General features: G+C 34.9%; 1 protein-coding gene across 8 annotated transcripts in view; it reads left to right on the forward strand.

The window, feature by feature from the left end:
- The window catches only part of MCM8 (minichromosome maintenance 8 homologous recombination repair factor), a 77,116-nt gene that overhangs the window by 28,102 nt on the left and 24,148 nt on the right, over nucleotides 1-24,866 (forward strand). For all 8 annotated transcript variants that reach the window (XR_011163299.1, XM_069062784.1, XM_069062783.1 and 5 more), the window contains 6 exons: nucleotides 2,737-2,822; nucleotides 6,238-6,389; nucleotides 6,636-6,831; nucleotides 9,265-9,295; nucleotides 9,830-9,970; nucleotides 14,912-15,053. Coding sequence is in view for 7 of the 8 variants with exons in the window: in XM_069062784.1 (XP_068918885.1) it covers nucleotides 2,737-2,822; nucleotides 6,238-6,389; nucleotides 6,636-6,831; nucleotides 9,265-9,295; nucleotides 9,830-9,970; nucleotides 14,912-15,053 (748 nt within the window). In the remaining variant the exon portion in view is untranslated. The remainder of the gene's footprint in view (nucleotides 1-2,736; nucleotides 2,823-6,237; nucleotides 6,390-6,635; nucleotides 6,832-9,264; nucleotides 9,296-9,829; nucleotides 9,971-14,911; nucleotides 15,054-24,866) is intronic.

Raw genomic sequence — 24,866 nt, forward strand, 5'->3', positions numbered from 1 at the left:
TTGTGCTCTGGGACTAACAAATAAGCCAGTTTTGCTGTGAGGCAGAATAATATGTAGTCAACCTGGAAAGACTTTAAAGTTCTATGGAGGACTTTAAATGCCAAAGAGAGGAATTTATATTTTTCCTGAAGTCATTAGAGAGTCACTGAAGCTTCTTGAGGACAAGAGTAGCATTTTAGAGACCTATTGTTTTAAGAATATTAATTTGACAACTGTTTGGAAGGGAGAGCAATTAGGTGGCTATTGAAATTAACCAGGTAAGAGATAATGAGTGTCTAGAAGTGTGGTTGTGATGTCATTAGAGAAAAGAAAATGAATAGAAAGCTGTTAAAGAGGTTGAATCAATGAGATTTGTTCAACTAATTTGATCTAGGGAGTGAGTACTAGTGAAAGAGTTGAGTATGACTTCTAGGTTGTATATATGGGTGACTGCTTCTAAAACAAATAAGGAACTTAGGAGGATGGGTTTAGAGGGAAAGATAAGAAGTCCCATTTTGATCATGCTGAGATTGAAATGTCCATGTTTCCACCACCACCACTCACTGGGCCCCCCTACCCACCCCCACACTCACTCTCTTCTCCCCCCCATGTATGTGTGTGCATGTGTGTATATATGTTGTATATCTGTTTGTATGTGTGTATATGCATATGTATACATATATGTATACACACATATAAAATAGAGATTTTATTTGTGACCTAATTGGTATAGGGGATAACCAGGTAAGGAAATTCTTTCTACTTCTACAAGCTCTCTGTAATTTATAATCTTAGAGGCCTAGCTAGACCATGAGAAGGCAAACAATTTCCCCAGGCTCACACAGCTTGTATGACCTTGGGAAAAAATAATATACATATAACACAGTATACAAGTAGTCATTTTGAGAAATGTGTGTGTGTATGTATATGTGTGTAATATATATGTATGTATATACATACATGCATATAAATATACATATACACAAACAGAGATGGATACCCTTTACCTGCCCTTCCCATTTCTGCAGTTTTCATGTCAACTATCATTTCAAAATCTAAAACTTTTAGAGAATCTATAGCTTCAGAAATGAAGGAAGGGAAAAATCTTTTAAAAATAAAAGAAACTTTTTGGAGCAGATCTTAGGTAGGGCTGGCCTGCCTTTGCCTACCTGTCTCCAAAATATTTTCCTCCATAGTGCCATAAAGATTTTCATTTCACATTTGTTACCAAGTTGTTAACTTTCAATTTCACCAGTTACAGCTCTTACCAGTTGACCATTTACTGTGAATTGGAGCAATCAATTTGTTTTTCTTCTAGCACAGGGCTTCTTAATCTAGGGTCTGTGAACTTGCATTTTAATATTTTGGATAGCTATTTCAGTATAATTGATTTCCTCTGTAAGTCATATTTTATTTTGTTTATTTAAAAACATAACTCTGAGAAGGGCTCCACAGTTTTCATCAGACTGCCAAGGACATTCTTGCCATTGGAGGAAAAAAAGGTTAAGAGCCCCCTGTTCAAGGCTCTAGCTGAGGTAGTTATCTGAGGGAATATTTGATGGAAGGGGAATTGTGTGAAGTTATTTTAGAATCTGGAGCACTTTAGAATAGAGGAACACATAGGGGCCCATGAGAAGAAGAGTAGAAGAAGGGAGATACAGAAATAAAGGGTAGAAAGATACCCAAAATACCAAGATGTATCATACTCAAAATTTTTTTGGTTAATTTTATACTTAAAATAAAAGATTCCCTTTGCTAACCCTCTTCTATGAACTGCATGACCCCCTGCTCCCAAGACCTTGAACTCAAATTAGTATTGTTAGTTATATCATCGTCTAACTAGCTATGTATCTAATTACCTTTTAGAATATTATTTCTATTGGAAAGTATGTTCCACGTAATAAAAGAGATTGACTTGTGAACTTTTAGAAAACAACCTGTTCTTAAATTGGGGACAATGTATAGTAAGGCATAAATTAAATAGAATGCTCTAGCAAAATGTTAGTGACACTTATCATGACTAGTATACTAGTGTCTATATTCTCTATATAAAAACTCTAGTTCATGCTCTATATAAAATACTGTATATAGCATGAAATTATAGTCCATATTATAAAAAAGGTGAGATTTATACTAGGTAAGTCAGGCTTGATGATGGGTAGAAGATACAGATAGTTGGAGACAAAGAGAAGAAGGGCATTCCAGGTTGAGAAGATAGTCTTAGAGGCAGGAAGGAATAGTAAGGTGACCTGCCTGATATGTTGGTAATTAATTTGACTATATTTTATGTCTCCTCCTCCAGAGCACTCTGTATCTAGTAGGTGCTTAATAAAATTGTGGGATTAAAAATAGGGGAAATGGTTATCGGGCAGAATTAAGGCAGATTATAGAGAGTTTGACACCTAGCTAGCCCTTAGATTTTATAAAGTATGGAATTGCAAACCATTGTAGTCATTGTTGTATCACTATTGTATCACACCTGGTACCAAACTGTTCATCAAAAAAGTTATATGAGGGGCGGCCAGGTGGCTCAGCAAGTAAGAGCACTGGCTCTAGTGTCGGGATAACCTGGAGATCAAATCCCAGGCTCCGACATTCAGCACCACACCCAGAAATAACTGGCCGTGTAACCTTGAGCAAGTTACTTAACCCTGGTTGCTTAAAAAAAAAAAGTTATACGAGGCATTTTCATCTATATTTTTCTAAAGAACTCATTTAAGTCTAACAAAATGTGATTTTGAACATATTCTTTTCCAGTGTCCTGTGCCTGTATGTCATGGGAAAACATTCACTGCCCTCCGAAGTTCTCCTCTCACAGTTACTGTGGATTGGCAGTCTATTAAGTAAGTAACAATAGATTATAAATTTCTTGAAAACCTTAAAGTGATATATGCATGTGTTATTGTTATACTAGAGAATAAAATTTGTTATATGTAGTCCAACAGACATTAAAAACATTGATTAATAAATGTAATGCACAGGTTTTATGTGATGAAGAGTTTGGTGAAAGATATATTGTATCTTATTGTAGTTATTCATCAAACAAAGTTATAGGCCATGGGAGAAGTATTACAAAGGAACTCTGCATAATCACTAGTATCAAATTTTTTTAAGGTGAATTCACAACAAATAAAGAAGAAATGAAATTATTAGGAACCAGTCCATCTAATTATATGCTAACAAAACTGACAATGTAGTGAAATATATGAATATCTACAAAAATATAAATTGCCCAAATATGTCCTTGATACCTAAACCAAGGAAAGTCTGAGCAGGAAAAAAGAACCATAGACTAACGTTCCTAATGAAAATTGATATAAAAATTTTAAATAAAATATTAGCAAGGAGTTTACAGCAACATATCACAAAGATTATATACATTATGGCCAGATTGGATTTAAACCAGGAATGCTGGTATATTTCATTATTAGAATGTTAAACATTATTGGTCATTTTAACAGCAGAAATTATATGATTACATCAGTAGATTGAGAAAAAGCCTTTGGCAAAATACAAAACTCATTCCTGATGAGAAAAATGATTCTGGAAAACGTAGAAATAAGAGAGTCTTTAATGTGATTAGTATTATCTGTTTAATCTTTAGCCAGCTTCATAGGTAATGACAATAAACTAGAAGCCTTTTCAACAAATTAGGGATTAAAGTAAAGACATCCATTATTACCATTGCTGTTTATTATGGTGTCAAATATTGCAATAAGACAATAAAAAGAAATCAAGGGAATAAGCATAAGTGAAGAAGGAAACAAAATTGTTGCTTTTTTCAGATGGTATGATGACTTAGTCATCTAAAAAAATTTATTGAAAAAATTAGCTTTAGCAGAGTTGCAGAATATGAAATTAAGCCATATGAACCATCAGCATTTTTATATCTTACTAACATAATTTGGCATAAAGAGAAAAAAATTTATATAAAGTATAAAATACCTGGGAATCTACCTGCCAAGATATTCACAAAAATTATATGGACACAACTTCAAAACACTCTTTATAGAAATAAAGGCAGTTCTAAATAATTAAAGAAATAGTAATTTCTCGTGGGTAATCTGAATGACCATAATAAAAATGACAATGCTACCTGAGTTAGTTTGTTTATATAGTGTCATACCAGTCAAACTACTAAAAAACTACTTTATAGAGTTGAACAAAATGGCAGAATTCATTTGTAGAAACAAAAGATCAAGAATTTCAAGGGAATTAATGAAAAAAAGTGGCAAAGAAGAAGGCCATTAGTAGCAGTCCTCAAACTACCCTACAAAATACCAATGCCCAATACCATTTGCTACTGGTAAAAAGTAGGTTGGTTACTGGAACAAATTAGGTACACATATATAGAAGCTGATAAGAACAGTAGCATAAACTGAAACATCCCAGCTATTTCGGCAAGAACTCTCCATTCAACAAAAACTAGTAAAATTTGAAAACAATCTGATAGAAACTAGATATAGACCAACAACTCATACCATATGCCAAAATAAGCTCCAAATGGGTACATGACTTTGATATTTAAAGTGATAGCATAAACAAATTGGAGGAGCAGAGAAGAAATTGCCTGTCAGATCTATGGATAGGGGGTAAAATGGATAGTTTTGATTACATAAAATTTTTAGAAGTATTTCACAAACAAAACCAATGCCACCAAAATAAGAAGAGAAGCAGGTAAATGGGGGAAAAATTGATAGCAAAGAAAAAAAATTTTGAAACACTTAGGAACTCAGAGTGACCACCATTCCAGAATATCTAACATGAAACATGCCACCACCTCCTGATAGGGAGGTAGTGAACTCAGTATAGGGTGAGGCTTTTTTTTTTACATAGCCAATGCAAGAATTTGATTTTGCTTAACTATTTTCTTTGTAACAGTGGTCTTATTTTTGTTTTTTGGGGTTTTTTGCTTTCTTATTGGGGAGGGGAGGGAGAGGTAAGACAGGGACAGTGCAGATTTGAAAATCTATGGGAGCTGATGAATTCAAATGAAAGAGTGTAGAGAAGGGAAGAGGACTGCAGGATAGATCCCTGTGGGACACCCACAGTTAATGGGTCTGACCTGGATGAAAATCCAGGAGACTGAGAAGGAATTGTCAAATGAGAAGAGGACCAGGAGAGAGTAGTGTCAGGAAAACAGAACAGTATCCAGGAGAAGTGGATACCTGACAGTGTCAAAGGTTCCAGAGGAATCTGGAAAGATGAGGGCAACATCAGAGGTATGACTGACTGTCTTTGAGTTTGACTAAAGAGGAGTGGAGGATTAAGTGATGTGAGATGAGTTAGTTGGGAAACTCAGATTAAGGTGCAGGAGGGAGGATCATTATGTATATTAAGGCTTCCTAGAATAAGGGCAAGAAGAGTGGAGGATTGTGAACCAGGCACTAAGTTCTTAGAGGAAAGAAGAGGAGTGCCCTAGAGGCTGGGAGACAATAGGTACCAGAATTTTCATTAGGTGATAGTTATAGATTGAGTGAATTTCAGAGGAGCAGAGATTACTAAATAATGGTGGTACAGGAAGAAGCTGGAAGTGACAATGAGTAGCAAAGGATATGCCAACTCTTCCACCTCAACCAGTGAGTCAGCTAGATTGTCTTTGTATCTTCAGCACCTGACAAACAGTAGTCAATAAATTCTTGATTGATTGGAGTATAGGTCTAGTGAACTATTTGTCCTCTGCCTAGCTAAGTTTAAAAGTCATCATTACCAGAAGGTAAATTATATAAATTTATTTATTTATTGCTGCAATACCTGAATAAGCTGGTTTTCTAGGGCATTGCAAATCATCTTAGGGGCTACAGTTTGCATTGGTGGAGGAAGCACCTACATGTATGGTTCTTATATCATACTTATAATTCCAAGACACAGAATTTGCTAAAGTAAGCTTTAGACTCACTATTTAAATTGAAAAAGTGGTAAGGCAAGAAAATTAGTGGGGCAATGGGGGGGATATAAGAGAGAACAGATTGGGGGAAGGGGTATTCAGTAGGCTATCTTGGGATGGGAGGTAGGGGAGAAACAGGGAGAAAATTTGCAACTCAAAATCTTGTGGAATTGAATGTTGAAAACTAAAAATAAATTTAAAAAAGAAAAGAAAAAGTGGTAAGGAATTATGTTGTTTTTATTACTATATACCATATCTAGTTTACCTTCATGCTAAAGGAATAATTTAATATTTTGTGACTGAATTTTTAACATGTAAAAGAAAAAGCTAAGTCAGTGTTTCTATGAACTTGTACATTGCTATCTTTGTAGAATCCAGGAGTTGATGTCAGATGACCAGAGAGAAGCAGGCCGGATTCCTCGAACAATAGAATGTGAGCTTGTTCAGGACCTTGTAGATAGCTGTGTCCCAGGGGACATAGTCACCATTACAGGAATTGTTAAAGTATCAAATACTGAAGAAGGTATGAATTTGCTTTTTCTTCCTTTTTTTAAAAATATCCTTCACTTTCTATTCATATTCTATCCACTTTTTATTAGGATTGGGATGTTTCCAAATCTAATTGTCAAATTCTATGTTTTAGGCATAGCGTTTGTTATGAAGGTGTAACATTTACTTTTATTTGAAGTTCCTTTTGTAGTTCACCATGTCTTTTGATTTTATAACTTGAATAAATAAAGGGGAGATTTTAATTATTTTAATTTTTCAGGTTCTCGAAATAAGAATGACAAATGCATGTTCCTCTTATACATTGAAGCAAATTCTGTAAGCAATAGCAAAGGACAAAAAACAAAAATTTCTGAAGATGGGGCAAATTATGGAATGTCTATGGAGTTTTCACTGAAAGACCTTTATGCTATCCAAGAGATTCAATCTGAAGAAAACCTTTTTAAGCTTATTGTCAAGTATGGATGTTTTTTTTAATGCTTAAGTTAAATGTCTGAATAATATATAATGTTATATTATTTATATTATATAATACAGATCTCTTGTTGAAGTAGTGATTATGCTTTGTTACTAACCTGCCTTGCAGTGTCATTTCCATTTTTGCTGTCTTTCTGAAAGAGTGCCTTGCACTTGAAGCCAACAGAGACCTGGGTTCCAATCCCACTTCTAAACAGTAGCTGATATGACTATGGACAAGTCATTTAACTCTTCTAGGTCTCAGTTTCCCCATCTATAAAACAGGGGTAATAATACTAGTGCCTACTCCACAGGTTTGTTGTGAAGAGCAAATGAGAAAATGTATGTAAAGCATTTTACAAATCCTATAGCAGTGGATAAACTTCAGCTGTTACTTGTACTTTACATTCTGGCAAGTCAGTTGAGCACACAAAGGATTGTTGCTTTAGGAACATAGATACTTTTCTAAGTAAAATACCCTTCTTATAGCCTATTCACTTTAGTGTTGTTCTATGGAACCTTATTACTTCTTTTCTCTGAATTTGAAATATTAATTAGATAATTCACCATTATTCATAAATCTTCACTATGGCACTGATAGTACATCTAGTATGGAAACTCTCCCCCTCAAAGAGGTTAAATGACTATGACTGTCAAATCCCACTAGCAAGTAAATATTAGAGACAAGTTTTGAACTTGGGTCTCCCTGATTCTGAGTCCATTACTCTACTGTTGCCTCGTAACTCTTTAATTTTTCTTTATTCTTAAACATTCAGAGATGCCACTCTGAATAAGAAACCCACAAAAATTCACAAAAGTAGAAATTAGTCTCTGAGGCATAGTTATAGTCATCAGTTATCATGGGAACTGGAAGAATCTAACTCAGGACCTGAAATAGCCTGCAGTTTATTCTTCATTTCTCCCCAAACCCCTCCATATAAATAAACATTTGGCTATAAACATAGAATAAACATTCTGTGGCTCTTCTTAGATCATCATATTTATCTAATGATGAATATATATTTTAGTTGATTTTATTTAATGATAGTTCACATTTATTTAGAATTTTATGTTTACAAAGTGTTCTGTAGATATATCAATTCCCATAATAATTTTATGAGTATTATTGTATGTTAAAGATAAAAAATTTAACATTAGAGAAGTCGAATTAATTGCCTGAGACTGTAGGATCATAGGTTTAGAACTGGAAAAGACCTTAGAGATGATCATTTCAACCTTTCATTTTCCAGATTAGATAACAGATTTATGGGACTTGCCCAAGGTTATGAGGTTAGAAGACCATGTCCTCTGATTCCAAATCCATTTCTCTTTCTACTGTCCCATTCTGCCATGATAGTATGTGGAAGGTCAGAATTTTTGACACAGATTGATTTTTCTACTATGCAACTTTGCTTTTTTAAGTGACTATGACAATTGTATGACCTTTTTCCTATTGTCTGCCTCTTCCTATTCACATTCTTTGAAACTTCAGCATGAACTATGGACTACCAGTCATATTGGAATAGAGTATGCAATAAATGGTTACATGTTAAAAAAATTGGGGGGAAGTATATATAATAGAATTTAGTAAAATTTGGTACAGTTGACATTCTCAGTTTGTATTGCAAATATAATCATAGTTGCTAGCATTTATATAGAGCTTTTTTTTGCAAAACACTTTATATTTTTTATCTCATTTTATTTTCACAACAACCCTAGGAGGTTGGTGCTATTATTATCTTCATTTTATAGATGAGAAAACTGAAGGAGGCAGAGAATAACTTGCTCAAGGCCACACAGCTTGTAAATATCTGAGGTGGTATTCCAGCATTGGTCTTCTTGACTCCCAAGTATAGTGTTCTGTCGTCTGTGCCATGTTGTATATCTTGTTTTTCTAATAGAAACAGGTTGCATGTTCACTTGTATAGTAATGAATAGTTTTGCTTATATAATCCTTCATCTTCAGTTGAAGTATGTCATCTGTCATCTTCAGTATATTGTTATTCATATCCAGTTGATCATTTAATCCTCCCCAATAACTTAGCTATCAAAACAGATATTCCAACATGCACATTCGTGTTGAATATAATTTAATACAATACATATGTTCTACAACCAAAAACCAGTTTAAAGTCTAATTCTAGAAATGACTTAGAGGGTATAGTTCATTTAAGATAATTAAAGTGTTTATTGAGTGCCTTGACTGTGCGGACTAAAGTGTTTGAAATACTCTTCCTTTTTTTAGATTAGCATATGACACTAAAGGAAGAATTTTGAGAACTTCTATCATAGTAAAAGTTACTGAAAATTTTTTTTGGAAAATTTTTTTTTGAAAAAGTAGCAAACAAAAATTCCTTGATAAATGATAGTTAAATTTTAAAAAAGGATAATCAAGTTTGACAATATTTCAAACCTAGTTCTTTTTTGTTTTTCAGCTCACTTTGCCCTGTAATTTTTGGTCATGAAGTAAGTATTATACATTGTTTAATTTTGTTCTTATTTTTAAATGAAAATCTACTGTCTTTGTTTAGTAAATGTGACTTCTGAAAAATTTTGAAAATAAATGTAAAAAAGCCAGATGTATAAAAATAATTCATTTTAATTGACATGAATTTTAAGTTTTAATTATTTCTTATTCAGCCTGTATATATTTGTTTGCAAGTTGTCTTCCCCATTAGATTGTATGCTCCTTCAGGGCATGGTCTCTTTTGCCTCTTTTTTGTATGCCCAGTACTTAACACAGTACCCAGCATATAGTAGGTGCTTAACAAATGTTTATTGATTGACTTTTTTTCCCTCCTTTATGTAGTCACTGCACTCATTATCTTCACAAATTAATGTTTTAAACTTGTAGGGTAGTCTTAGTAGTAAACACCTTCAGGAAAATTAAACAGTTAGCACATGAGATGAGCTCTTTTTATTCATAAGGAAATAGCCGGTAAAAAGCAGTTGTTAAGTTTGTACCTCATTTTTGAGCAGTTTTATTTTTTTACTCCCTAGCTTGTTAAGGCTGGTTTGGCATTAGCGCTCTTTGGAGGATGCCAGAAATACGTGGATGACAAAAACAGAATTCCAGTTCGAGGAGACCCACACATCCTAGTGGTTGGAGATCCAGGATTGGGAAAGAGTCAGATGCTACAAGTAGGCTCTCAAGCACTACTTAGAGATTTTACTTGTAATATGCAAGTATAATTTATAATTATCTCTTAAAACTTTTTTTTAAATCTTAAAACTTTTTTAAAAATCATTTTCCATATGGAATAGAAGCTTTTAATATAAGATTGAATGGTTAAGATGCACCTCAAGTGCCACCTGCCTTTGCTTATTCCTTCAGTTGTTAATTCCCACCCCCCCATTGTTTTGTTTGTTTTGTAAATATCCTGTATTTATTTATCTGTGAATGTATAATAATTCTCCTGGAGAATTCAAACTCAAGGAGTGTAGGAAGGACTGCCCCTACTTTTATATTTGCAACCCTAGAGCCTGGTACCTAGGTAAACAGTAGCTGATATGACTATGGACAAGTCATTTAACTCTTCTAGGTCTCAGTTTCCCTATCTGTAAAACAGGGATAATAATACTAGTGCCTACTCCACAGGTCTGTTGTGAAGAGCAAATGAGAAAATGTATGTAAAGCATTTTACAAATCCTATAGCGGTGGATAAACTTCAGCTGTTACTTGTACTTTACATTCTGGCAAGTCAGTTGAGCACACAAAGGATTGTTGTTTTAGGAACGTAGATACTTTTCTAAGTAAAATACTCTTCTTATACCCTATTCGCTTTAGTGTTGTTCTGTGGAACCTTATTACTTCTTTTCTCTGAATTTGAAATATTAATTAGATAATTCACCATTATTCAGAAATCTTCACCTAGTATGGAAACTCTCCCCCTCAAAGAGGTTAAATGACTGTCAAACCCCACTAGCAAGTAAATATTAAACATTAAATATGTTTTTGGTGTGACTATATAATACATTTGTTTTATCAGGCTTATTCTGTACATGACAAGTATATTTCCATGGACATGATTTGATGCATAATTTAAGATTTGTGAATTAAATTAGGGAGGTAATTCTCTTATTGGTCCTTCCTTTCAAATTGCAATCACTTGCCTGTTATTGACTATAGCTCAAATAAGTAGATGTCTTGTCATTCATATTCCTTGGTTTAAAATTCCCATCTGCCCTGTCCATTGCCTTGTTTTTATTACGTAACATGAGTTTGCTGATGATGAGACCAAGGTAAAAATCAAGGAAGTGCAGTAGCATCACCTACTGGCCTTTTAATTGTAATTGTGACTATAAAAGCTGAGTAGCTACTGAATGTTCAGAGAATTTTAATATCAAAATTTTGATTTACCTGGTTCTTAAAGTTGACAAGTGGTCCAGGGTTTCTTATTCTTCTCTTTTTTTTTTTTTTTTGGAAGGGGAAGGTATGGCAATTGGGTTTAAGTGACTTGCCCAAGGTCACATGGCGTGTGTATGTGTGTGTGTGTGTGTGTGTTTGAAGTGTCTGAGGCTGGATTTGAACTCGGGTCCTCCTGACTCCAGGGCTGGTGTTCTATTCACTGCTCCACCTAGCCACCTCTCATATTTTCTTCATATTCTCTATTACACACTTTGTCTAACAGAAGTTTGACACATAGTAAGTATATATTTTATTCTTTTTCTCTCATTTCATTGTGTAGCATTTTTTGTATGCTGATTGTGTTCATTAAGAATAATAATTACAAGGGGTGGCCAGGTGGCTCAGCGAGTAAGAGTACCGGCTCCAGTGTTGGGACGACCTGGAGATCGAATCCCGGGCTTAGACACTCAGCACCACACCCAGAAATAACTGGCCGTGTAACCTTGAGCAAGTTACTTAAACCCCGATTGCTTAAAAATAAAAAAAATTAAAAAAAAGAATAATAATTACAATCCAACTGACAATACATAGTAGAGCTTTAAAGTTTGCAAAGTGCTTTACATATTTTATCTCATTTTATCCTCACATAAACTTTGTAAAGTAGGTAGTATTATCTCCTTTTTTTAAATGAATAAATTGAGGCTTAGATAGGCAAAAACCCAGAATCATACAACTACCAGATGTGTGAGGTGGCATTCAAACCTATGTCTTTCTTAGTCAAAGTCCAATGTTCAGTCCACAGGACCATATTGCTCTTGGGGTCTGAAGTGTTAACCACTCCTTTGACCAAAAGTTTGGTACCACTTGTAAACTATTCCTATCACTTTTAGAAATATATTTTACAGATTACTCATTGTACAGAAATTTTTCTTACATGTTTTCTTTTTTGTTTGTAGCTTATAAAACTTTCATTCCTCCCAGTTATTTTTAAAAAATCATTCATTATGTGACAGTCTGTATATAGTGATGATTCATTTAGCAGTCCTGAACAATACCAGTGAGATTGCTCATATTTTCAGTTTTTATTAGAATTCTTTTTTTTTTTTTTAAGCAATCGGGGTTAAGTAACAAGGTTACACGGCCAGTTATTTCTGGGTGTGGTGCTGAGTGTCCTGACACTGGAGCCGGTGCTCTTACTCACTGTACTACCTGGCTGCCCCATAGAATTCTTATTTAAATAGAGGTGGATTTTAATTCTGAACTAATTTTTTCAAACCTTGGGCTTGTGGACATAGTTTTATGTGATGCATATTCTTTTGTTTGAAATATTTAGTTTCATTTTAGTCTATAGCATCATATTTTTTAAAAATTTAAGATGATTTGACCTAATATTTTAATTACTACATTCAGGGAAATGTTACTTGTTTATGTCAAATTGTAGATACACTCCATTTACTTTTTTTCAACTCGCCTTTGTGATATACTTTAATTGAATGTTCTGAATTAGGCAGGATTATAAATCTCAGTTGGAATTCCCTTAGAGTCCAGCCTATCCCATGTATATATATTTAGGTTCAAGCAATTCTAAAAAGGTTGTACAATTTCTTAGTGGCCTCTCCTACCAGTTTATAAGACAAGCTTTAGAAATTTAGAGCCTAGCATAATGCTTTACACAAAGTAGTAGATGCTTAAAATATTTGTTGAGTTGAATTGAAAAATGACAACTAACAATTTTTCCATTTGAACTTAAACATAAATTTGTTAAACAAATATAATTATTGAGTATCTACTATATGTAAAGCATGCTTGAAAATACCAAAATGAATGACATAGTCCCTCTGTCACTATCTTTTACAGTCTGATAAAGTAAGTAGCAAACACAAATAACTATGTTATAAGGTAGAATGTGAAAGTCCAATAGAAGGTACAAATTTGTCAATCAAAAATAATTTATTAAATACTGAATGTGTCAGGCATTATGCCAGTCATTGAAGGTGCAAATAAGGGTAAAATTAGTCGTCTTCCTTAAGAAGTGTATGTTCTAATAGAGAAGACAAAATAAAATAACCAAGCACCTACAAGAAATATATAGAATAGATGGAAGTTAATATGAGATAGGAAGGTGCTATTAAGGGAGAGGGAGATTAGAAAAGGCCTCTTGCAGTGACAGGTACTTGAGCTGAGTCTTGAATGAAGCCAGAAAAACTAAGAGGTGGAGGTAAAGCATTTTAGGCATGGGTACAGCCAGTGCAAGAGATGTCAAAGAAGTCAAGAGATGAAGTGTTATGTTTGAGGAGCAGCAGGTAGGCCAATGTAGCTAAAACATAGTGTGTAGAGTTGAGTAAAGTATAAGAAGACTGGAAGGGAAGGGGGGGACCAAGTTATGTAAAGATTTAAATGTCAAACAGAGGAGTTTATATTTGATTCTGGATGTAAGAGCAAGTCACTGGAGGTTATGGAGCAGTGAAATGATTTAGTCCACCCAAGATTAGTGAGGGGTGAAGGGTGTAGTATGAGAGAAACTGTAGCTAGTATTAGGAAAGGTGTCAATAGAAATGGTTTCATCAGGAATTAGCCATGTCTCAGTGAGGGCCAGAAGATAGAAAGAGTGGGGAGGGGGAGGGCGGAAGAGGTTTAAGGTGACAGTTTGTAAATGATGGCACAGGGATGGGATAAGCAGATCTAGGACAGAGTGAGGGAGGAGGAGATTATAATGTTAAGGTAGAAGAGGTAGGGAGTTAAGCTTTGTATATTGTCTGTCTAGAGTTCAGAATCACTGGGACAGGGAGACTGAGAATATGAGACCATGCCAGCAATTTAACAGTGAATCCAAGTGATTAGAAAAACACTATTGAGGTTAGCAGAAGATCAGATCATACTGAGATCTTTGCTTGAGTTTCAGCCTTTTGAGAGGTGATAATGTTGTGTCCTTTGAGACTCCTCAAAGCCTTCACAGGAGGCAGTTGCATGTAGAGGTATAGGAACCTGGTAAGGAGGTAGGAGTGCCTTTCTTTTCCTGGAGAAGACCCTAGAGGGCAGGAAATGAAAGAAATCTTTGGTCCCAGTGGACAACCTGGCATTGAAAGTAGTTCTGAAGTAGGGATCCACCAAAGCTTAAGAATCCAGAAGATGGGAAGATTACTTCCTGAGATCAAGGTTAAGGAAAGCTTGTTGGTGAAGTTGTCATTTGAACTTGGCCTTGAAAAATATGTATGAATTGAATAGGTGGAGAAAATGTACCAGATAGAACAAATAGGGCATACTGAGAGAATAGCTAATATTAATATGGCTGGGGGAAAGTAGAAGTAATTGGGCTGAAAAACAAGGTTGCAGCCAAATCTTGGAGTGTGGAATGTCTTGAATATTAGGAGGAATCCAGACTTTTCTCAGTAGCCAATTCTGACAACATTCAAAGTTTCTGAATAGAAGCATGATAAAAGTTTTGCTTTGGAAATGTTCTACCACCAGAATGATGAATCAGTAGAGGGAATTACTAAAGACTGGGAGACCAGTAGATAGACTTGGATAGAGATAATAAGGAACCAAAACTGTGGTGGGGGTAGAGGGAATGGAGAGGCATTGATATATTTATAAGAGGCATATAAAGATAGAATCAAAAGAAGTTGGCAATTAATAATGAAGGTTTGAGAATTCAGAGATGACACAAAATATATTGTTTTTTGGTATGTTCACTTTTTTCTTCGCTTTTAGCAGCCTTACCTTATTTTTCTTAGGCAGTGTGTAATGTTGCCCCACGTGGTGTTTATGTTTGTGGTAATACAACTACTTCATCTGGTCTGACTGTCACACTTTCAAAAGATAGTACATCTGGAGACTTTGCATTAGAAGCTGGTGCCCTGGTACTTGGTGATCAAGGTAAGAAACAAAATGAAGCCAAGTTCAGTAGACTAATGATTCTTTAGTATTTTCCCTCCCTAAATTCCTTCTAGCATTTTTTATGTATTTTTGCATAGTATTAGCATACATGGATACTTCAATAATTGGCAGCAAATGGTGCCAATATAATGACTGGAAATTAGCACAGCAGCATAATTAGTTTTTATATTTTGAAAAGGGTGGCAGTTATTTGTTTGGAAATGGCATCACACAATTGAGAGATATACACACTCTGGGGCAGCCACTAAACATCTTTAACTTAATCTCCAGGTACAGTTTTCTTTCAAGCTTATTTTCCCCTTTGTAAAAAAATTTATGTTTCTGGATTTTCAGAAATATCTGAGGCCCGTAATGTAGTTATGGGCTGTTCATCAATTTATTTAAAACTGGTTTTCTGGAAAATAAATTGTTTATTGTTACCAGTACTCATTGTGAATATTAACAGGCGTTGAGTATGAAAACTGGAAGTTTGAAGTATGAAAAATCATATAGTAAATACTACATCATGAAGAGAATATTATACATACTACAGCAAAACACAAGTGCTATATAACACCAACATCTCTATATATTGCATCAACATAGAGTACAATTCAATAAGTGCTTCAAAGTCATCTCAGTAAAAGACCAATGGAATTATGGTATTGGAACAGTGAATCACATCTCAAAGTCTGTAGACTGTTTTGTTTTAGACCAGGGTAGGGAAACTGTGACCTTCTAGGTACTTGGGTCCAGTCTTTTGACTGAGTCCAAGTTTTACAGAACAAATCCTTTTATTAAGGGAATTTGTTCTGTGAAGTTTGGATTCAGTCAAAGGGCCTCACTTGAGGAGCTAAAGGGCCACATGTGGCCTTGGGGCTGCAGGTTCCCCACCCATTTTAGACAGATAAAAGAGCTACTTTCATACAAAAAAATGAAAAACTTTAAGGTTTTATTTCATCCTTATATGTTCTTTAAAAATTATTCTGTTACACTGTTCATAATTGTAAAAGTTACTGCAAATCTGAAAATTCTTTTTTAAATTTTGTGGACAAATAAAAAATTGAGTATTTATGTGGACCTCACTACCTATATAGAAAATCTTCATAAAATGTTGATATGGATAGGATGTAGGTATATAGATCAGTAGGTGCTGATCCTCTCTCAGTAACCCTTTTAGGTACTAATATAAGATTTAAGATTTTTACATGCAATTGGTATCTTCCTCTCCTTCAATTATCTTTTTTTAAAATTTCATGTTTTATTTTTCTCCAATTAAGTGTAAAAAAAAGGTGTAACATTCTGTTTTTAGATTTTGAATTTCAAATTCTCTATTTCCTCCTCTCCCTCCTCATTGAGAAGGCCAGCAGTTTGACATAGATTATACATATGTAGTCTTGTGAAACACATTTCCATGTAAGTCATTCTGTGAAAGATGGCACAGACCAAAAGAAAAATAAAGTAAGGAAAAAGTATCATAAGTACTTCAGAATTGTCTTGGATCATTGCTTAGAATAGCCAAGTTATTCACAGTAGTTCATCATACAATATTGCAGTTACTGTGTATAATGTGCTCTTGGTTCTGCTCATTTTCTTTTGCATCAGTTCATGTAAGTCTTTCCAGGTTTTTCTGAGAGCATCCTGCTCATCATTTCTTATAGTAGTCATGATCATATACAACAACTTATTCAGCCATTCCCCAATTGATGGACATCCCCTCATTTTTCAGTTCTTTGCTGCCACAAAAATTGCTGCTATTATATATAGAGATCCTTTTCCTTTTTGTTTTTATCTCTTTGGGATACAGACTTACTAGTGGTATTGCTTGGTCAAAGAGTATGGATGGTTTTATAGCTCTTTGGGCGTAGTTCCAAATTGCTCTCAAGAATGGTTGAATCAGTATACAACTTCAACAGCAATGCATTAGTATTTTAATTTCCCACATACCGTCCAACACTTGTCATTTTCCTTTTTTCTCATAGTAGGCAATCTGATAGGTTTGTGGTAGTAGTTCAGAGTTGTTTTAATTTGCATTCTTTGTAATCAGTGGTGATGTAGAATATTATTTCATATGACTTTGATTACTTTGATAGTAGCTTTGATTACTTTGAAAACTGCCTGTTGATATCCTTTGACCATTTATCAATTGAGGAATGGTTCTTATTTCTATAAATTTGACTCAGCTTTCTATATATTTGAAAGATGAGGTCTTTATTTGAAAAACTCGCTGTAAATTTTTTTTCACAGTAATGATTACCAATTATGTATTTCCTTCCATCCTATTTTCCCACTATTTCTTTTCTTTTTTTTTTTTAAAGCAATCGAGGTTAAGTAACTTGCTCAAGGTTACACGGCCAGTTATTTCTGGGTGTGGTGCTAAGTATCTGAGCCCGGATTTGATCCCCAGGTCATCCCGACACTGGGGCTGGTGCTCTTACTCGCTGAGCCACCTGGCCGCCCCTATTTTCCCACTCTTTATCCTACTTTCTCTCTCCTTTTATGCTATCCATTCTCAAAAGTGTTTTGCTTCTGATTTTTACTTCCCCCAGTCTGCCCTCCCTTTTATCAGTGCCACCTCCACCTTCCCTTGTCCCTTTCCCCTCATAATTTCCTGTATGGTAAGATACATTTCTATATTCAGCTGAGTGTGTGTATATTATTCTCTGTTTGAGCCAATTCTGATGAGAGCAAGATTCATGCTCTCCCCTCCTACCTTCTCCCATCTTCCCCTCCACTGTAAAATCTCTTTCGTTTTAGGTCAGATAATTTACCCCATTCTTCCTCTCCCTTTCCCCTTCTCCCAGTGCATTCTTCTTTCTCAGCCTTTTATTTTTTTTAGATAATCATTCTATCATATTCAACTCTTATCTGTGTTTTCTATGTATATTCCTTCTACCTGCCCTAGGGAATTACAAGTGTCTTTTTCCTATTGGGGATGCAAACAGTTTAACCTTATTGAATCCCTTATGACTTCCCTTTCCTGTTTACCTATTTATGCTTCTTTCCAGTCTTGCATTTGAAAGTCAAATTTTCTGTTTAGTGCTGCTCTTTTCATTAGGATTGCTTGAATTTCGTTGAATATCCATTTTTTTCCCTTAAAGGATTATATTTTTCCCCTAAAGAATTAGATCACTTTTGCTGGGTGGGTGATTCTTAGTTGTAATCCTAGCTCTTTTGCCCTCCAGAATATCAGATTCCAAACTCTCTAGTCCTTTAATGTGGAAATCGCTGAATCTTGTGTTATCCTGACAATGGTTCCATTATATTTGATTCATTTCTTTTTGACTACTTGGAATATTTTCTCCTTGACCTGGGAGCTCTGGAATTTCGCTGTAATCTTCCTGGGAATTTTCATTTTGAGATCTCTTTCAGGAGGGGATCAGTGTATTTTTTTTTTATTTCTGTTTTACCTGCTGGTTCTAGAATATCAGGTAACTTTTCCTTGATAATTTCTTTTTTTTTTTAAAGCAATTGGGGTTAAGTAGCTTGCTCAAGGTTACATGACCAGTTATTTTGTGTGGGTGTTAAGTATCTGAGGCTGGAACCGATCCCAGCTCTCCCAACTCTGCGGTTGGCGCTCTTACTCACTGCACCACCAGGCCGCCCCTTCATTGATAATTTCTTGAAAGATGATATCTAGGGGCTTTTTTTTTATCATAACTTTCAGGTGATCTAGTAATTTTAAAATTATCCCTCCTGGATCTATTTTCCAGGTTAGTTGTTTTTCCAATGAAGTATATTTTACATTTCTTCTATTTTTTCATTCTTTTTGATTTTGTTTGATTGATTCTTGATGTCCCATAGAGTCATTAGCTTTCACTTGCCCAATTCTAATTTTTAAAGATTTTCTTCAGTGAGCTTTTGTACCTTCTTTTCCACATTTTCCATTTGGTCAGTTCTACTTTTTAGGAAGTTCTTTTCTTCAGTACATTTTTGTATATCTTTACCATTTGGCCTATTCTGTTTTATTAAGGTGCTGTTTTTCTCAGTATTTTTGGTGCCTCTTTTACCAAGCTATTGACTCTTTTTTTTATGATTTTCTTACATCACTCTCATTTCTCTTCTCAATTTTTCCTTCACCTCTCTTGATTTTTAAAGTCCTTTTTTGAGCTCTTCTATGGTTTGGGGCCAATTCATATTTTTCTTTGAGGCTCTGATTGTAGGAGTTTTGACTTTGTTGTCTTCTTCTCAGTATGTGTTTTGATCTTTCTTGTCACCATAGTAACTTTGTATAGTCAGGATCTTTTTTTCTGCAGTTTGCTCATCTTCTAGCCTATTTCTTTTTTTTAAGTTATTCATTTATTTTAAACCTAAGTACACAATAAGAAAAAATATTATAAACTTAAATACAAAATAGAAAAGAAAAAAAGCATTGTTGTGTGCACAGTGGAATGTAAGAGAGGATTCAAAATATCCAGTGATAAATTTCCATTTTAAGAAAGCCTATGTGATAAATACTACACATTGTGTTCAGAGCTATCCATCTTTTCTTTTTTTCCTTGTAAGTTTTCTTTTGTTCTCTGCTATGTACTTTTTACTTTATTCTTTTATCCCCCTTTTTCTCCTCCCTCCCCCAAGAAGACTAGTTAAGTTTGAATATGTACACATACATGCATATACACACACACATATATACATACATATTTGTATGTGTATATATGTGCACATATATACACACACACATACATGCACTTATATGCACTTACATATACTTAGATTATCTATAATCATACTCATATATAGACATATATGTTCATGTGTGTCTATGTAATACAATATTATATTTGTTTATCCTCTTTCTCGGAGGGTGAATAACATCTTCCTTCATAAGTCCAAGTCTTTCCATATTTTTCTAAACCAACTGGTTATTTTCTACACCACAGCAATATTCCAACCTTATACTGTCTAGTTATCTTAAATGGTCTTAAAACAATATTGATTAATATGACTAACCTATAAATTAATTTCCATATTTTTCTCTTTTGATTAAATCTGTTTTAGCTTTAACTTTGTCTAAGAGCATGATTATTACCCCTGGACTTTTTCTCTAATAAATTCTACCTTGATCTTTATTTTATGTTTGTGTGTCTATTATTTCCTGTCTCTTCTGAATCCTTTACTTTAGTTCTACCTGCTGTCTTGCTCTCCTGTTACTTAACCTACCCCCACCTCCAAAGATCCCTCCCTTATCCTATCTTCCTGCACCCTTTCCCCTTACTCTCTTGTTTCTATCTAAATTTAGAAGACTTTTATACTCTTCCAAATATATATGTTATTCCCTCTTTATCCCATTCCCATTAATCTAGACCTCTTAACCTATTCCCTCACCCTCTTATTTCTTTATAAACTTAAAAGACTTTTATTTTCTTGTTGTAAAGTTCTCTCTTTATCCCAGATCTGATATGAGTAGGTTCCTCTGAAATTCTCTCCCTTATCTTCCCCCCATCCTCTTACCTTTTTCTTTCTGAATTTAGAACATTGTATACCCTTCTAGATATTTATGTATCATTCCCTTTTTAACCCATTCCCAATGACAATAGGGTTCTAGAACTACCAGCCCTCCTTCCCTGTTCTTCTGTGTCATTTCTTCCTCTTTTACCTCCTTTATGTAAGATAATTATTCTTTCCTCTTTTCCTAAATTGTTTTACTTTTTAGAGTCACATCATACTCACCTCTCCCCCATATTTATTTTGAATTACTAATAATAATCTTAGACATATGTTTTACATTTTCTCATATAAAAAGTAAATAGTCTGTCCTTATTGAGTCTCTTGTAATTAGTCTTTGATGTGTACCTTGTATTTCTCTTGGATCTTGTATGTCAGCTTTTCTATTAAGTTCAAGTTTTTTTGCAACAAAATCCTTAAAGTCTGGCAAATCGTTGAATGTCCATTTTTTTCACTCAGGATTATGCTTAACTTTACTGATATTTTCAGCTGAAATCCCAACTCTTTTGCTTTTTGATATATAGTGATTGTTAATAAGATCTGTGGTTAGTGTTGCCATTGCTAGATCTTATGTGATTCTAATTGTGGCTTTACCATATTTGAATTTTTTTTCCTTTTTCTTTTTTAAAATTTATTTATTTACTTTTAGTTTACAAACATTCAGTTCCACAAGCTTTTGAGTTCCAAATTTTCTCCTACTTCCTCTCCTTTCCCTTTCCCTTCTATGGCAGCATACAATCCAATATAAGTTCTACAAATACCTTCACATTAAACATTAGTGAAGTTGTAAAGAAGGATTATAACCAATGGAATGAATGAGAAAAAAGGAACAAAACAAAAAAGAGAGAGAGCAAGTAGTTTGCTTCAATCTGCATTCAGACTCTGTAATTCTTTCTCTGGATGTAGATAGCCCTTTCTATCATGAGTCCAAAAGGAGTTGTCTTGTAGCCTTGCATTGCTGAAAGGAGCCCAGTCTATCAAGGTAAGTCATCACAGATAAGATGTGTCTGTGATTGTGTATAATGTTCTGGTTCTGCTCCCCTCAGCATCAGTTTCTATAAGTCTCTCCAGGTTATTATGAGGTTCATCTGCTCATCATTTCTTATAGTATAATACTATTCCATTACATTCATATACCACAACTTGTTTAGCCATTCCTCAATTGATGGGCATCCACCTTGATTTCCAATTCTTTGCTACCACAAAAATTGCTGCTATAAATATTTTGGTACATACTGGTCCTCCTCCCACTTGTATCATCTCTTTGGGATACTGTCCTAGAAGTGTGTTTTTTTCCTTGTTGCTTGTAATATTTTCTCATTGAACTAGGGATTTCAGAATTTGACTATGATAGTCTGTAGGATCTCTTTCAGGCGGTAATTGGTAGATTTTTTTTTTCTATTTCTACTTTCCCCTCTTGTTCTAACACTTCAGGACAGTATTGTTTAATTATTTCTTGTATTATTGTATCAAAATTCTTCTTTTGATCATAGCTTTCATGCAGTCTGATTATAAGAATTTTCCCTTCTTGCTCTCTTCTCCATCTCAGTTGTTTTTATTATGAGATATTTCACATTCTCTTCTATTTTTTCATCCTTTATGTTTTGTTTTATTATTTCTTGGTCTCTTTTAATTTCGCTGGCTTTTTTTTTAATTAAAAAAAATTTTTCCAGCCTATTTCTTTACTTCTAACTCTGTGCTAAAATGGGGCTCTACTTCCAGAGTGGAGGGGGCACAGTCTCAAACTTCAGGGTTTTTTTATGCAGCTGTTTTCAGAAGTAATTCTGGCGACCTCTCAGTTTTCAGTTCGTCCAAGGTATTACGGCCTAGGGAGAGGTGTGTTTACTACTTTCCCCTTGTCTGTGAGCAGCCACAAGCACTCTTTTCCAGCCTGAAACAGTGACACAGGTTTCCTGCTCCCCTGCTGCTGTCAGCTGTGGTGTGCTAGTTCCCCTCCTCATCCTGGGAGTGAGACTCAGGACTGCAACCCTGATCTGAGGATGGGCAAAACAGCAGAGTCCCCCAGGGCCAGCAAAGAGACCCCTGCAATCTCTTTCTGACCAATTGTTCAACTTCATTATGATCTGGACTGAGAAATCTGGAAACTGCCGCTGCTGCCACTGATTTAGCCACCTCCCCAAGGAGATGGTTTGCTGGGGCCAGGTCTCTGCTGGACTGTGCTGCACTCTCACCCTGGTGCAACAGACCTTTCCTGCCAACCTTCTAGGTTGTCTTGGGCTGGAAAATGGTTTCTTTCTATCCTTTTGTGTTTTCTGGCTCTAGAATTTGTTTTGAGTTATTATTTAAAGGTATTTGGAGGAGTTTGATAGAGAGCTTGGGCAAATCCTTACCTTATCTCTGCCATTTTGTCTCCCAAACCATTATCTTATAAATAATCCCTTAACATTATCTAAATTGTGCTGCCCATAGCATTCACTTCTTCAGTAATTCCCAAATAAAAATTATTCACAGTAACTCTTCAGAATAGCTACATATAAAAACCTTGAGGACAGTAGTTGTGTGGATAACTTTTACTTATGATAAGCTATATTAACTACCAGAAACATTTAACTTACCAGCATCTAGAATCATTTATATCAAAAGTAGCAGTTTTATCATAAATAGTCATTGTTAGAATTGGAAGAGCCCTTTATCTTCTCGTTTTGCACAAGAGGAAACTAAAGTCCAAGGGTTGTTACTTTTTTTTTTGAGGTGGGGAGGCAGGGCAATTGGGGTTAAGTGACTTGCCCAAGGTGATATAGCTAGTTAAATGTCAAGTGTCTGAGGCCAGATTTGAACTCGGGTCCTCCTGACTTCAGAGTCAGTATTTTACTCACTATGCCACCTAGCTGTTCCCAAGTCACTTTCTTAAGATCACACAGGTATTAAATGTCAGGTCTAGTATGTGAACCCAGCTCCTGTGACTCCAAATTCAGTTCTGAAAATTAAATAATTTTTTTAATGCAATTGGGTTTAAGTAACTTGCTCAAGGTTACACGGCCAGTTATTTTGTGTGGGTGCTAATTATCTGAGGCCGGAACCGACCTCAGGTCTCCTGACTCTGGGGCCGGCGCTCTTACTCACTGCGCCACCTGGCCGCCCCAAAATTAAATAATTTTTAAAAGCACACAGCAAATTATTTGGTATTTTAGTTAGATGCCTTTTAAGCACTTTTTGAATTGAACTTTGATAGTACAATGTACAGTAAGTAGTTTGTTATGAGTGATGTTGGTGTTATGTAACATTTGTGTTTAGCTGTAGTATGGACAACAATTCTCTTCATCAAAACAGGGAAATGATAAGCGTTGGAGAAGATGTGGGAAAATTGGAACATTGATGAATCATTGTTGGTGGAGTTGTGAACTGATCCAGTCGTTCTGGAGAACAATTTGGAACTATTCCCAAAGAATTATAAAACTGCATACCCTTTGACCCAGCAATACCAATTCTAGGTCTGTATCCCAAAGAGATCGTTAAAAAGGGGGAAAGATCCACATGTACAAAAATATTTATAGCAGCTCTCTTTGTGTTGGCAAAGAAATTGAAATTGAGAGAATACCCATAAATTGGGGAATGGCTTAACAAGTTGTGGTATATTAATGTAATGGAATACTATTGTTCCATAAGAAATGGTGAGCAGGTGGATTTCAGGAAAACCTGGAAAAGACTTGCATGAACTGATGCTGAATGAAGTGAACAGAACCAGGAGCGCATTGTATACAGTAACAGCAACATTGTGCAATGACCAACTTTGTTAGACTTAGCTCTTCTGAGCAATGCAGTGAAATCTAAGACAATTCCAAAAGACTCATGATGGAAATGCTATCCACATCTAGAGAAAGAACTATAGAGGCTGAATGCAGATCGAAGCACACTATTTTCTCTTTTTATTGTTTTAATGTTTTTTCTTTCTCGTGTTTTTTCCCTTTTGTTCTGATTCTTCTTTCACGACATGATTAATGTGGAAATATGTTTAATATAATTGTACATGGGGGCGGCCAGGTGGTACAGTGAGTAAGAGTGCTGGCCCCGGCGTTGGGAGACCTGGGATCAGTCCTGGCCTCAGATACTTGGCGCCCACACAAAATAACTGGCTGTGTAACCTTGAGCAAGTTACTTAACCCCAATTGCTTTAAAAAAAAATTATATTATAATTATATATAAAACATATATATAATTGTACTGCATAGCCTATATCATATTGCATGCTGTTATGGGGAGGAAGGAAAAGAAGAAGGGGGAAAATTTTAGAACTTAAAAGTCTTATATAAAACTGAATGTTGAAAACGAAAAATAAATTTCTAAAAAAATTTTCTTCATGATGACTATAATGTTTACTATATGATTTTTTTATACTTCAAACTG

This window comes from Petaurus breviceps, unplaced genomic scaffold, assembly GCF_028583685.1.
Source record: "Petaurus breviceps papuanus isolate PSGF00001 unplaced genomic scaffold, PetGlider_PUasm1.0 90504, whole genome shotgun sequence".
In the NCBI taxonomy this organism is placed as follows: Eukaryota; Metazoa; Chordata; class Mammalia; order Diprotodontia; family Petauridae; genus Petaurus; species Petaurus breviceps.